The sequence below is a fragment of the Thermobia domestica genome, chromosome 1 (assembly GCF_964235325.1).
Source record: "Thermobia domestica chromosome 1, izTheDome1.hap1.1, whole genome shotgun sequence".
Classification (NCBI taxonomy): Eukaryota; Metazoa; Arthropoda; class Insecta; order Zygentoma; family Lepismatidae; genus Thermobia; species Thermobia domestica.
The window spans coordinates 144,658,541-144,674,950 of NC_137454.1; the positions used below are offsets into that span (position 1 = coordinate 144,658,541).

Here is a 16,410-nt window from a genome sequence, read left to right on the forward strand (position 1 = left end):
AATATTTTTTTAAGTGAGAAAAATGATCCTTGTATGAAGGTGAGAAGCACATTACATTATTTAAATAACATATGACAAAATTTTTAGTACTAATATCAAAATAATGATTTATAACACTTTGAAAAACTGATTTTGAAGACTTTAATCCTATTGGCATTTGTAAAAAGATGAACTGTTTTTTTAAATAAAGGAAAATAGTACAAAGAGATGACTTTGGGTGAAGTGCAATACCATAGTATGAATTTGTAGAATCCAATGAAGAAAAAATGGTAGACCCTGACATACGATTTAAAATGTTTGTTATTGGTTTTACGTGTACCCTTGGTGATATAACTTTAGTATTTAATTGTTTTAAATCTAATACAGGCCTCACGCTTTTTGATGACTTGCGAACGCAATGTATTGGATTTTTATAAGGACTAACACATTTTTTTACTACAGCAATACGTATTCATTTACTTAAGGTTTTTTTGAACTTGCCCTGCATGTGTTGAGGAATTGGGTAAGATTTACCTACTATGGGCTTGTTATTTTTTAATTGAATTTTATACGGCTTTGTTTTAATTTTTTTGGATACTTACAAAATAACGTACGATATTTTAGCAATAATAATAATTTTGACTTTGTTTTATTATTTAAGTCATTTTTTTACGAACGTAATTTTCGATTTCTTTTTTGGATATTACACCCTTTTTTTGGATCGGATATTACACCCTTTTTTGCACTTTTAACTTTGACAAAAAATATTATATTCATTTAAGTTTACAGTAACTTTTGTTTCATTAGAATCCTCGAAGGACAGGATTTTGTTTTTTCAATTTAACGCAGCATTATATTTTTTAATGAATGGGACACCTAGTATTATATTAGTTTTTAGGTTTTTTATCACATACACTGGCGTTTTGAATATTTTGCCCTGGATATTTAGATTTAAAAGTTGGTAACCTTTTACTAAGTATTTTTTGTTTTTAGCAAAGCTACACAAAACAATATTAGGATTTGGGCGTAATTTGGCGGAAGGATATTTATTTTTTATTTTATTTTAAATAGATAAATTGAGTAAATTTAACTTTGAGCTACTATTAATTATGTACTTTATAGGAAGTTTAGCTACTTTGCAATTTACAGTAGGAGGATGACACTTTGTTATTTTTATTTTAGAATTACTTAACTTACTTTTTTTATTGATAACAAAACGTATTTGCAATGGCACGTTTTGGTTTTGCGGTACAAGTGGATAATTATTTTGCCAAGGTTTGAAAACCAATTTTGAGGACGATTTTGAAAGTTTACTTGATGCACAACTGCTATTTACTGAAATTTTATTAACTCGAACTTTTTTACCCTTTTTTGGATATTGTTAATACAAACAATAGATTTATTACCATGCAAAGTGTTCGTTAAATTGAAACATCTATTACCAAAAGTATTTTTGAAATTTGAGTACTGCCGGGGATTCAAACTGCAGTCGAAATCGCCCCCTTTTAATGTCGACTGCACGGGAAGTTTTCCTCGCGCGAGTGATGAACAACAGCATCTGTCACTACTGTATTTTTGTTAGGATTTTTTTGAATGGAATCAGCTCCCATACCATAATTTACATTTTTTTGCCTTTGTTATTCTTTGATGAATATTGTACTCTTGGCGATTTATTAGGATATGAATTAAACTCGGGGTTGTCACGTTTCCAATTTGAATTATAATTCCTATTATTATTATTATTATACATCCTTTTTCTACCACGACCATTTTTTTTGAACTTATTATTTCGTTGGTAGCGGTATGGCTTGTAAGAATACTGATAACCTTTACGGTTAGAAGTTTTACTGTTTTTATTACCAAAAAACTGCTTTGTTTGCGCCGAAGAATTAATTTTTGTTTTTTTACTCTTTTGAACATTAACATTTTTAACAAAAGCTTTTTTTGTTTGCTTTATACTAGAGGATTGACACTTTGTAACATTTGTTTGTGCTTTTAATTCCATTAAATGAGTAATTAGGGATTTTGTATTTTGACAACTTATTAGTTTTAACAATTTTGACTTTCCTTTTGGTAAACACTTGAGTATTAGATTTACTAGTTTTGTTTTATTTACCGTATTGCAAATACTGTAATATTGATTTATAATGTACCATACAAAATTTACCATTTGCGGGAACTTTACGTTGTTGTAACGAAGAGCTTGCAACTGTTTTTTTTGTGTATGTTTTAGGCGCGCTGAGAAATATTGCTTTTTAAACTGATATACAAAATTATTGAATGAATTTATTTTTCCTGAAACTGACTTTAGCCACGCTGACGCCGAATGTGTCAACAATCTTTGAACTACTAACAATTTTTTTTGACATATTATACAATTTTATGCACTGAATTAACTCTCTTAAAAAGTTTTGAGCGGCACCTTGCGTAGGATTACCATTATATTTTGGAAACGCATTTAAATTTTTTAAGGAAAAGCTTGTATTGTTACCATTTTTTCGTTTACTAGACTTTTGAGTTGAATATGGGAACATACTTACGTTTTGATTTAACTCAGTATTATTTTGATTTATTGGTTGAAAGTAGAAAGGATTGTTAACACTATTAGCACTAAAAGTATTTGTATTTGGTTGAAAAGAACTTAAACCAGACCATGCAACAGCAGTTGAACAACCTAACTGGCTTTTAGTAGTGTTAAAAGGATAAAAACTATTAGCACTACTATGAACGTTTGTTGCTTTAGTACCATATACTGTATTTGCCCTAAGTGGTTTAAAAGGCAAACAAAAAGGCGATGTAACATTAATTCGTTTATTGCATGGAGTAGTACTAGCTATTGTAGTAACAATACTTGTAGTAGTACAATTTTTGTAAGTACTTGCGATTGGAATTTTTCGCACCTTAATTTTAGAATTTTTAGAACCTACAGTATATTGCAGTTGTTTTCGATTATTAATGCAATTACTTTTTGATGTAACTTTATTTTTACCTGATCTAAAGATTCCCACTTGCTTTTTTAATTCTTTTAAACGTTGGTCTAGGTGTTGACTCTTTTGGCTACACAAATGGACATTTCTTTTAATGCTTTTTTCTATTTCGTTATTGATAACCCTATTTTTTCTTTTAATGAACTTACACGTGCATTTAACTGACAAATATTAGATTCGTGTTTCTTTTTATTATTTTCTAAAGTTACTAAACGGTCATTCAGTTCTTTTACTTGTGAATCTACTTCTTCACACTTGTTTTTCAAAGTTTTAACATCGTCCTGTACAAGTTTTAAGTCCCTACGAATTTCAATGCAAGTTTCTAACTGAAAAGCCTTTAATTCACCCTGTAACTCAATTATCTTTCTATCAAAATTATTGCTTATTGCTTTAACCTGGTTTTCTAACCTTTCACTAAATTCCCTTGCCTGATAGTTTAATCTTTCAGTTAACACTTTTGACTGATTATCCTGTTTTATCGACATTTCGTTTAATTTTTCTAATAGCATTACAAACTTGACGTTTGAACTGGTTTGATTACTAGCGTTAACAAGATCTTTTGTTTCATTTACTAAGTTATTGCTTATTTTTGTGTGGTAACGTTTGAAACACCATTTATTTCTATATCCTTACCGGTAACTTGAATTTCCTCCACACTGTTTTCTACGTTATCATTATTTGTGATTTTGGCATTACGGCGATTTATATTTTTTTTATTTGTATTGTTTTTTAACGTACACTCTGAGCAGCTTCATTTTACACTTTTTATTTTTAGTATTTTATATTTTGTATTTGGTATCCCCTGACACCTTAAATGATACCAGCGTTTACAGGTATTATAAGCTACACTGTACCTATATTTTTGATTGCAACAACTATGTTCAACACTTTCGTCGTAAGAATTTTCTCCACTACTGCTATCGCTCGACATTTTGATATTTACTATTAAATTCCCTTTAGAAGCTTACTTAAAAGTTTAGTAAACACAAATTGTTTATAACCGTACTATTAAAAATACTTTCTATCTTGGCTTGATTGAAACAAAAGCTAGCAGTCAACGTCTAGAAGCAAATATCCTGGCTGGGTCGCCATTTAATATGTAATGCTACGGAAATTGTAATTTGGAAAACGCTTGGCAATATTCTGTTTTTGCGTTGTCTTTTTTTATTATTTATAAATGTACTAGCCCAGACATAAAATACTATTTATATTTTTAGCATGGGTTGCCACTTTTTATAAAAAAAGGAAAAAACTTATTAAAGAACTAATTTTTACTTTATGTATTTAGGTTTGTTGCTTTAAGACTTGTGCTATTATAATTTTGTTGCTACATGATACTTTATATTAAATTTGAACCATAGTTATTAAAAAAAATATTAGCGGTCATTCCTGAAGGACAATAAAATATTAGTTATTTAACATTTATTGTACAGGTTATACTGTACGCCGAAAATTTTACCGTAGTAAGTTTATACCTGTAATACTTTGCAGCTGTGCTGTAATACTTAAAGAATGCAGATGAGTTTTTAGTATTTTTGATTTTTTTTAAATAATATTATTATTTATAAGTGCAAAAACCACATGCTAGCAGCACTATAATGATATTAATACCTGTTTGATATTTTTACTTTGATTTGCTGTTAGTTTTTATTTATAATTTTGAAGATTAAAATTTACAAGTAATGTTGTATTTTAAATGTTTTATTTTTTTTAAAGATATATTTATTTTGTTAATACATTTATGAGTTTTAAGACTAATTATTAGATAAGTAACATGCTTTAATTTTTTTTGCCTTACTTGCCGCACAATTTTGGACGGTGAACAGTTTTACTTACTTTTTTTTATGGAAATACTTTTTAAAAGCACAGTATACAAATTATAAAAACTAATTTTGACAATTGTAAAGACACTAGTTAAACAATTTTAAAAACACACCAAACCAAAAGAGTGAACAATAATAATTACATAAACAAATGAAAAACATACACAACCATTATGAACAGAATACTCAAAATATTGTAGGGGAAAAACTGAATGTTACACACTTCCGGACTATGTCTCAACAGTGATAAGTGCTCGTTATCACACCATCGTGAAGACCGATGTAGCTTGCTGTACTCACGGTAGAACCAGTAAACAGTCCACAGAGTGTTCAGTAAAAACAAAGAAAAGGCGCTTAGATCCTCTTGTACCGACTAAATCGACAGAGGAGCTTGCCTTTGCTGCCAAAGAAGCAGCAGCGAAATTAAATACACCAAGAAATGATGAATAGTCCAAAGGATTGTCGGTTATGCGGAAGAAGCTTTAGAAGTCTCTATAAAGTCTTCCGTCACACTAGGCTACACTTTATACGGAAAACTTCTCCCTTCAATACTTATTTAGAACTGATGAAGCATATGCTTATTCTATCTGACCCTATTGTCTCCTCCAAGATACAGATTCACGCAAAGAAAAGGAGGACAGATACGGATCTGGAAAACTGATGCTGTCCAGCTTCATAATTCTGTCGCTATGGAATTTGATAACTTAGACAGTGATGGTACTGACTGATCTAAAAAAAAAGAAAAGAAAGAAAGAAAAAACTCTAGAACTGTTTCAGTCATTTCATGCACTGCTTTTCGTTATATTTTAGTGTTATGTAGTTTTGAGTTATACGGGTTCGTGTTTACGAGTGCCGTAAACAGTAAGGGCCTTATGCAGAGTCGTTGTGACGTATGTTTAGCGTCATACTAAAGGCCTTACTACTGCAGGAAACGTGTTAGTCGAACTCTTTAGTATGACACTAATCACGTGTCAGAACTACTCTGCATAAAATCTTATATGTCTAACATAGTTTTTTGACGTCCCTGAACGGGATATTATTTTCTATATAAGTACAGTTGTCAAGTTCGATAACTTCAAGAACAACTTTGCTCCAGTCTAAGTGAGCAAAGAACGCCTTGCGACACAATAAACATGTGATAAAAGCTTCAGTATTATTTGTTTTATTTTTGTCCATTACTCCCATATGCTCGACGCACTGTGCGCAGGAGCGTTTTCAAAATCGGAAAGACCAAAGTCTGAAATACGTGCTCAGCGTTGTGGTGGTGAGGAGTTTGCTTGGTTAATTACGCTTTCCTAACCAATCGGATTAATCACGATGGTGAGAATGAAGGTATGAAAATGTGAGGCGTTACACATACAAGCTGCTGTTTGCGCAGGTTCATCAAAAATGAAGGTAAACAAGGGGAATAATAACATTTTCGATCTTGAACCACTTGTAGAATACGGGCTTAAGGGATCAGAAATTAACCTAACGAATTTCGTCTTTTTCAAAGACTAATCACTACCAGTGATTTTTTTATTCCATTGACATATGAAATGCTACCAATTTGAAGAAATTTATTGGGATCATTTCTCCATGAACTGCTTGTATCGAAAGGATGTTTTCTAAGCATACGGAAATCGTTGTGCTCTGTTTTATCTATCTACATACAGACAAAACATAAACCTTCTGAATTTCCGTTATATTTTTTACCATAAAAGAACTAACTCTATGGCTTATAGAACCCGGAGGTTCAATGCCGAGTTCATAAAACCTCTCCAGTGACTTCTGTCCTTACTCAACTGAATCCAGTTTCTACTTTGTATCCCTATTTCTGCGAGATTTATCTTAATAGTGTCTTTCCATCCATGTCTAGGTCTTCCTAATACGCGTTTTCCGATTGGATAACTGAAAACGCATGTTTTATGGTCAGGATGGCGGTCAGGATCTCACATACAAAGGACGTATATAACATATAGCCGACGAAGGTAACATAAGTATATGCATGTGATATACGGAAAACTTGTAAATGTCAGACATCCTGCAACGACATGATGTAACATCTAAGGGCAGTGCCTATGTAGCATACGGATAACGTATGCTACGTACTGATTTCTATAGTAAGCAAGAGGACACAGTATATTTGTACAATATACCGCTGTCCGGAGAACGGATTTTTCCCTTGTGCTAGTAACAGTATGTCAGATGCGTGTAAAGGACATGAAGAATTGCAACTTAATTTTGTGTATGAACAATACGCAAAAAATAAACGAATACGGTTTTTTTTATTTTCTGCAGAAAAACTGTTTTAGGGGACAAAAGCCCCCATCCAAAATTTTGAAAATTGAGGCCCTAAAGGCCAGAGGAAGTGAACCAAAGTGAATGAAATTCTGAACAGATATTGTAGACATAAACTGAGGGAATGTGGGTTTCTTATTTTCCTGAAAAAAATAAAACCGTTTATGTGGGACACAGATCCCTCCAAAATTTTGATCGTGTATATCAAAAGTGCTAATAACAGTATGTCAGAAGTGCTTAAAGAACATGAAGAATTGGAACGACACATTGTGTAGGGACAATACGCAAAAAATAAACGAATACTTTTTTTTAATTTTCTGCGGAAAAACGGTTTTAGGGGCAATAGCCCCACCCAAAATTTTGAGATTTGAGGCCCAAAAGGCAAGAAGAGGTGCACCGAATTGAATGATATTGTGCACAGATATTGTACTGTTGAGTGAGGCACGGACCTTCTAAACCGTTGATTACGAAATGTCAAAAGTGCAAATAAGCATACGTCAATAGTTCCTAAAGAATATGGAGAATTGCAACGAAATTTCGTATAGGGACAATTTGCAAAACAATAAATGAAACGTGTTTTAATTTGTGCGGAAAAACAGTGTTAGGGCCTAGGCCCCATCCGGAAAAAAAGTAAATATTACCATAATAGCGCAGCAAGAAGTGGACCGAAGCAAATGAAATTGTGTGTAGATATTACAGAGACCCTATGTAAAATAAGTCCTTTCGTGTTTCTCAAGTGTCCCTGTCCGTTTTGCTTCAAATTTGGCACATCAACAGCAGACTGGAAATAAATCGGCACGTGTTTTTGTTTATGCGGAAAAACATTGTAAGGGTTAAAGGTCCCTCCTGAAATACAATAAAATACAATATACTGTTTGTGCTTGTAGTTGATCTGCCAAATTTGAAGAAGTCGGATGGTAACACGACACTTGATGTGAAACACGAAAGGCCATATTTTACATATCCAATATCTACATACAATTTCATTCGCTTCGGTTCACTCCTTCCCTCACTCAACGCCTCGGTCCACTCAACAGTTGTTTTTTCTTTTCAGGAAAATACGAAACATGTATTCACTCATCTTACCTCTACAATATTTGTTCACATTTCATTCGCTTCGGTCCACTTCTTGCCTTTCGGAGTCAAATTTCAAAATTTTGGACGGGGGCTTTTGCCCCAAAAAACCGTTTTCCACCGAAAATTTAAAAAGATGTATTTGTTTATTTTTTGCCTATTGTTCATACACAAAGTTTCGTTGCATTCTTCATGTCCTTTACACGCATCTGACATAGTGTTACTAGCACTTTTGATATTTCGTGATCAAAGGTTTGGAGGGGTTCGTGCGCTACCCAACCGTTTTTTTTTTCTTCAACAAAATACGAACCCCGTATTCCCTCATTTTATGTCTGCAATATCTATGCACAATTTCATTCACTTCGATTTACTTATTCTTGCCTTTCGGGTGTCAACTTTCAAAAGTTTGGGTGGGGGCTTTTGTCCCCTAAATAAAAAAGACGTATTCGATTATTTTATGTGTAGTATCTACCTGCCAAATTTTATCAAAACCGGAGTGTTACACCTCGGAAGCGTTACTTGTTAGTAAAAGCTTATTTTACGTTAAGATGATACTCTTGTGTAAGTCAGTTTTCTTTTAGCAAATATTGTAACCTTTTTTTATTGATAATAAATTGTAGCTGAGTATTAAAGGGAAAAGGGTTCTTTTACTTAAATTTCTTGGAGAAAAGAGAGGAACCTACTTCTTATGCTTGAGTATTCCTGACAGGTACACAGTAAAAAATGGTTGTGTTAATTTAACTCAATTTTAACACAAGGCATTTGGTTCCAGCGTGACTACCACTATGCGGTGTTAGTTCAACACATACTCCGCGGTGTTGGCGTTTAACACAGGGGTGTGTTACGTCTTTAACACACATCCGGTGTTGAGCCGTGCCGTAAGCGTTAGTGAACCACAAAATTACTCCCCCAAAATAGGTTAAATCGCCTATATGTGTAATGTGTTTACATTATGCTAAGTCTAAAAAAACACTTTAAACAAGTAAAAAAAAATGTACTCCAGTGGCAGGAGGACACGAACCACCAACCTTTCAATTACTAGCCGCGTGCTCTTCCGACTTGGCCACGGAGGCGGTGAAGAAAACGTCGCTTGTAGACGAATAAATTGTTGAGGTCTTCTGAATTTGGCTAATCAGAGCGCTCCTTTAAGCCGCGTATGAAAAATGAAATGAAATCTTTGAGTTTTACGTCCCATGGTTATGCCGGTTAGGCGAAAGGAGACGGTGATGATGAGAGATGAGTGAAATGGTGGAATGAAGAAAGTGGGAGGAAACGGGAGAACCCCGAGAAAACCCACGAGCACGGTGCTTGTCCACCACAAAGTTCACGTGGCGGGGGCTGGGATCGAACCCGGGACCCCAAGCACCAGAGGTGAACGCTCTACCACTGAGCCACCGCGCCCCCATTAAGCCGCGTATATTCGACGATAACCGTTCGGGATAAGATAAAATCTGCTCGCCATGTAGACCTAATTTTATAACAAAATGACGACTGTCTATTTACTTTATTTTATAGTTCTTCCATATTCACTTCCAAATAATCGGCGCCAGTTGCCATCTAATAAAGTTGATCCGTTTGTTGCTTCTAGTACACAATCGCTTAGAAAAAGAAGCAATAAATGCATCAAATGTGGAAGATGAATTTAGAACACCTAAATGGCACATGCCTAGCACATCTTGTGCTGTTAGGGTTTCTTCAGAAACATTATGTAAAACAATTGAAAACACATCGCGCGGTTTGTATTTTGAAATTTTGCGTATACTTGGATTTGTTTAAGTATTTCTTTCTACTATGTTTGTCTGTAGCTTCAATTCATAAGCCTTTATAATTAGATGCCCAACATATTTGGCAATCACGCAGAAAACAACACCGAAGATTCTACACTTGTATTAATTTAACACACAGGCTGTGTGTCATTTCAACTACCGGCATTTGACACACAACTCCAAATGGAGAGTGAGTTGTTCTAACCACTTGTTTGTGTTATATTTCAACACAATCGTGTTAACACATAGGCATGTCGTTGAAATAACACAACGATTTTTTACAGTGTAGGAATACTAATTGCTCCTTAAGTTTACAAAAAAGAAGTTAAACAATTTTACCAAAATTCTTTACCATAAATTCAACAGTTTAAAACAAATCAATAGTGTATTAATCAGTATATATACACCACGTTACAGGGCGCAATTTTCGGTCTTTTAACACTAAATTTTAAGCGTAGAGGCACGAGATGTTGGAATATGCTTTATAGATTTTAACTGTGATCTGACGTAAAATTTCTAAATTAGTGGTTTAGATCCCACTTTTAACAAATAGCCCTGTCTCATATAGCCTTGCTACTGATGCAAGACTGTAATCAACCAAACTAAACAAATTAATTTTATGCGTTTCGAACAAACTTGGGTTGAAGGATAAATTTGGCTCCAACCCAGTTTTTATAAAATATTTTTAGGTGTGGGGCGTTTACCAAATATTATCACGCCTCAAATATTACCTTTCTTCACTAAATTATTGACTCAAAAAACAACCAATTACATGGGCTTGGAGAAAATATTCTAAAGTTAGCACAAAATGAAGTGTGCTTCAAATGTTACTTTTCGAAAATTTATTATTTTAAATTTTTTTTTTTTAGCATCAGTGTTCTGAAATAGTAATCAAATTTTGCAACAGAAACCTCACCCGCCTCCGCAAAACGCGAGCTTATCCCCTAAAGGTATAACTAGAAAACTATCAGAAGTGGTAACTCCGAAATGACTTACTTTAGGGCTCCTTCAAACACTTCCAAGTTTCATCATTCTCCCTCCACCCATTCTCCATACACAAGGATGTTGAGGACTCTTGTTTTGCCATGTATATTGATAGATTGTGTGAAATCTCTTTAATAGGTAGATTTTAATATCTACCTAAAAAGTTTATTACAACCCAGAAGGTACTTACGAGATTCACTGGCAAGAGGGTGTAATAGAAGGGTGTCGTGATATAAAATAAGTTGAGAATTACTAATGTATACTGAAATATTCTGTTCCCAACACGGTGTAGTCTTAACAAGAATAAAATAAATGAGAAGATCAATTACAGGAGCAAAAAAGTCTTATATATTAATACATTATTACATTATTACACGATTTTGAAATATGTTTAAAATCATGTTTTAAATTGTTCAAAATGTTTAAAACATTTTTTGTGTATGTTTTAAAACATTTTGAACACTTTTTTCATGTTTTAAACACATATTTTGTTCTTTTTAAAAAAACAAAATAAACTAATTTTTTTTTTCAACCCTGGTTCTTGTCCTGGGTGACAACTATATTAGTTGCGTCGCTCCTTGTACTCACAAATATGACGATGGATTCTGTTCTCTTCATTCCTTTTTGTTTCAGGGGGCTGCGATTGCTCAGTAGTAGAGCGCTGACCTCTAGTATACGGGATCCCAGTAACATCAAGTAAACTTTGAGGTGAGGTGGACAAACATCATGTACGTGGGTTTTCTCGGGGTTCTCCCACATTTCTCATTCCACCATTAATTCTCATCGTCACTATCTCTCTTAGCCTATTCAGCATAATTAAGCCTAATTGTGGGACGTTAAGCTAGAAATTTAATTTAATTTCTTTTATTTCAATAAAAATATCATCATTCAATATATATTATTATTAAATATATTAACTTACAAGTTAAAACAACATAAAATATAAGGTATTTGAAATCCTAAAATATCAATTTTCTTTGATGGTTTAGGTAGTAGAATCTCAGGACGGTTAAGTTAGCAGTCTAACAAAGTAATATAACAATTGGCACCTGTAATTACTAAAAATAAAATTGTGTTAAATGTGAAAACAATGTTCTTGAGAACTCCTTCGCTAAAATATATTCTGGCTACGTTATTACTACCTGTGTGTAACTCTGATTCCAAAATTTACATGAAAAATCGGAAGAATGACTTTTGAGGTAAGAATTACATTAGCTACCCATCCTGGGGCATGCCCATGGAGAGGGAGGTCCACCGGGTACTGACACCCCCCTCCCCCCCCAAAAAAAACTTCGTAACTCAATATACATGTATACACTTTCTCAATAAAATTCTACTCGTTTAACAGGGAAATGATTGATATAGCATGCAAATTTGATCTTACACTTCATTTGTACTCTATCTCTTATAGCGGTTAGCGTATACGCCTTTGGCGTGGGAGACCCAAGTTCGATTTCCGGCGAGAGCTCATGTGATTCGGATTTCACGTTAATCAATATTTCCCGTCTCATATAGCCTCTCTGCTCAAAGGGACGTTAACACAAAATCAACTCAACTCTCACGTAAATATGAGCCTGACAAAAAATTGTTTTAAATATATTTTGCTCGTTATTTATATAAAAATGACCAGAAAGGTTCAAAATTTACTATTCAGATCGATTTCTTGTTAAAACGTTTTATTTTTTGTCTTTTTGAGGGATTGAAATTCTATGCTGTACGAAACCAGTCGAAGGGAGAATTTACCAACAATATTGGACACCCCTAAACAACACATAATAAGCATTTGATTCAGTTGCACTGCGATGTAGACAAGCCCGTACACCTTAGGAACTGAAGCTCTGAAGTTTTAAAGCTGTTAGTATATTAAGTAGTCTACTATTTGACTACTTTTGGTATCAATGTAATTATGTAACGCCCGTTACAAAAAATATATATTTTTTTCTATACAACTTATACTAAAAGTCAGAAGTAATCTATCTTTTGCAAAAGTAAAAATGAGCACATGGGCAATACAACAAGAAAATGAATATCATTATATTTATAATTTAATAAACAAAAACTGCGTAACGGGTGTTACATTGCCAATGTAACGGGTGTTACACGTGAATTGTTAGCTTGGTTTAAAGTTGATATTTTGTGCACTTAGGCTAGCTCTAAGGCTCTAAATAGGGAATTTAAAGTTAGTAAAGTTATAGAGAGCCCTCTTTTGAAGACAAATTATGGTAAGGATGAGCAGTGGGTGAAGTTAAGGGACATTATACCGGAGGTGATGAAATGCACTCCAGAGAATATAATATCTAGGAAATATTGTACGATGGGGGACTCCCTCTCATTCCCTCGTTAAGTCGCATACTCAGGGTAGTGATTAAATAGCATAAAAGTGCCGTATTTTAATTGAGTACTCATTACATACCAGAAGTCTACTTCTTTATAAGAAGCCCAATACGTTGCTTTGGAAGTCTTCGTTTACCAAATCATTAGAGGCTGCAGCGCGACAGATTTTCATTAAGAAACCAGACAAACCCTACACTACAATGATGTGTACGCAGACTCCGAATGAAGTTGTGATCAGCCCTTTGCGGAAAGATTTTGTGTTGGAATGTTGTCTTGCTGGCAATAAAAGATGAAATAAGTAACAAAGATTATCGTCAAGTTGGAATCCGTCAAGGATTTTCGGACGAAAATTGTGATATTAGAGTTATGTTCTTGAAATCTTGTGGCGAAAAGGAATTCGAATTACGCCGAAGTTTAGAAAGTATACTAGTGACGTACCGTAAGGGGGTTTAGCGGGGCGACGGCCCCGGGCGCCGAAGTAAGGGGGTAGGAAAAGAAAAGGAAAGAAAAAGAGAGAAAAAATACTTCACATATCAGTACAAATTAGTATGCACTTATATCCTCTTCCTGTTTTGGAATTGGTCCTATAATGTTACTCATGTTAGGAAAATGCATGTGCACATATATAAAATTGAAGGAAAAAAGTAATAAAAATTCCTCGAAATCAAGGAAAAGCAGGGTTTATTTTGGAAAAGTTTCTTATGGTTTGCCCCATCCATAGTGTCGCTTCGCGGCTGGTCTGTCGACCTGACTAATATGTACGGGGGCGCCGTTGTATACTCTCGCCCCGGGCGCTGATTTTTCCAGCACGACACAATATAATCATTTCCATGACGTGATTGGTAAACTGCCAAATCCGATTATGAACATTAAAGAATAACAAAGTTGTGTAGCAGTTTAGTTCCAGAGTTAATGTCACTGAAGCATAAGAAAAATAGACTTTTGTTGATGATCAGTGTATCAACAGACCTACATATTTAATACTGAAAATTCCTACATTCTTCTGATTTATATGTTTATTATTTTGTGTTTTTATTTCCTACACAGTACTACATGTGTATTTTTATCTATTAACATTGTAATATTTTGTTCTTTACATAATATGTTCATTAAAAGTGAAGTTGGTTTAAGTTCATTCGCACTGTGTAACACCCGTTACAATTTGTGTAACACCCGTTACGGTATTGAACATTTTTTTTTTAAATAAAAGCCATTACACTTATGGAATTTCTGATTCTAATATTCACAACATCATACTTTCAGAAAAGTGCACACATAATTGGAAACAAATTCTGATCTGGACATTCGCAGAGTTTGGCTTAACTTTGCATGCATCTGAAAGTGCATGTCCAATTGCTGTAACACCCGTTACGCCACATTTTTCACTCTCACTGAGTTGTGGTATCATGTATATGTAACAAATTAAGTGTATACTAAATTACACAGACAAACGGTGATGTTTCGAGGCAGTTTGATATATCTTGACCCAGTAAGGACATTTCTATAACAATTTCTATTCGTCCAAATCTAACACCCGTTACGATGGAATGGCCGAGGTGGAAGTATTTTACAATTACTTGTCGTCTTTATGGGTGCAGAATAATGGCCGTGCAATACTACATAGATGTAGCGGTTTGTAGTATTGAACCCTTCCCCTCCAAAGCTTGGACTTCTCCCAACAAAAAAATTCCTGGGAGCGTGCCTGTAGAGTCTACCCGTCTAATTCCTTATGAGTAACAAAGGAATGTGGCCAAGCAAGGAGATAGAAACCAAATGACAAAGGAACAGGATAATTCGTAAACAAAACACTAGGCCTAATAGCAACAGCCAACGCCTTCTAAAATTGGTTGATAAATTTCTGCTTTATGTTCTTATGGATCAAATTTCTGCTTTATGAAGTACGAGGTTTTTTTTTTTTTTTTTTTTTAATTTACGCGGGTTATGAACGTCAATAGGATTTGAATTCGGTGTTTTTGCGACTATACAATTATGCAAATTCACATCGTACAATTCAAGTTCTCCCTCTCCACACTACCTCATCTCCTAAAAAGCTGCATTACAAGACCATACAACCCATTCCAACTTCTTATACAAAGTTATTTTGGTAGCTTTTTTATGTAGTGTTTGAGTACTTGATTTATAAAGTATATACCCTTTTTATTTACAGGAATGTCCGTCTGGTATGGTAGATGAGGAATCGTTCAAACACATTTTTTCGCAGTTTTTCCCTCAAGGCGGTACGTATTTGATATTATATTTTCTCATATTATTTATTATTTCTCTCTTATAAATGTTTATAATTTTAGATTAATGTTTTCGTTTCTAGGGATGTATTAAAAAGGATAATTGCGCAAACTATTAAAACACTGTGTTTTTTCGATGTATCTTCATATGTTCATCACCTACAGGCCATACCGTAGGCTCAAATTTTAAAAAACTGTGATTGTTTCGAAAATGGCGCTAACGAATTTTTTAATGTTCTATAAATCAATATTTTATTGATGACTTTATAACATAGTATAAGTCGTTGCCTTGGGGAAAGAAGCAGAAAGTATAGTCTACTCTTAGGGATGATATCTTCTTGGACGATTTTTCTCATAAACGACTCAGGCTATTTTGTTCATATTTCGTAAATAAATGAATCATTAACAAACTTACAATATGTTTTAAATACTGTTTCGTTACATTTATACAAAATAAATCGAACACTTTTGCACAAGTAGTTAATATTGTGATAAGCTTATAATTTTTAATGTTTTAATACTATTCTTTAGACGTATATTAATTTACTCAAGGTCAGTGGTGGATCTAGAAGGTAGAAACTGGGGGAGCCTGCCAGAATCCAAACTATGATAGGTATATCATGAGCAGCTTACTATGAACTTTCAAAAATATATTTAAAAAAATAGCTTAAATTATTTTCGTCACTCTGAAATCTCGGGGGTCCTAGGCTCTCCGGCTCCAGGCAGGTCCGCCACTGATTAAAGCCAATTTAAATAGGATAAAACCGTTAAACTTTTTGAACGCTAAAATGCTATGAAATCTATATCTTGTAAGTTTTTCTTTTTTCTGAATAGGGGCCCTCAGTTGGACTCAAAATTGAAATCTTTTTTCTTAGAAAACGTATTTTTCTGTAAGAGGAAAACAAGCATCTACGATCGTCCCAAAATCTACTTCATTCAT

At 33.9% G+C, this 16,410-nt stretch overlaps 1 protein-coding gene across 2 annotated transcripts in view; it reads left to right on the forward strand.

Annotated features, from left to right (window-relative positions):
• Positions 1–16,410, forward strand: part of LOC145689734 (Kv channel-interacting protein 4-like) — a 794,874-nt gene that overhangs the window by 536,522 nt on the left and 241,942 nt on the right. For both annotated transcript variants that reach the window (XM_081763935.1, XM_081763937.1), the window contains exon 3: positions 15,395–15,464. In XM_081763935.1, the coding sequence (XP_081620061.1) occupies positions 15,395–15,464 (70 nt within the window). The remainder of the gene's footprint in view (positions 1–15,394; positions 15,465–16,410) is intronic.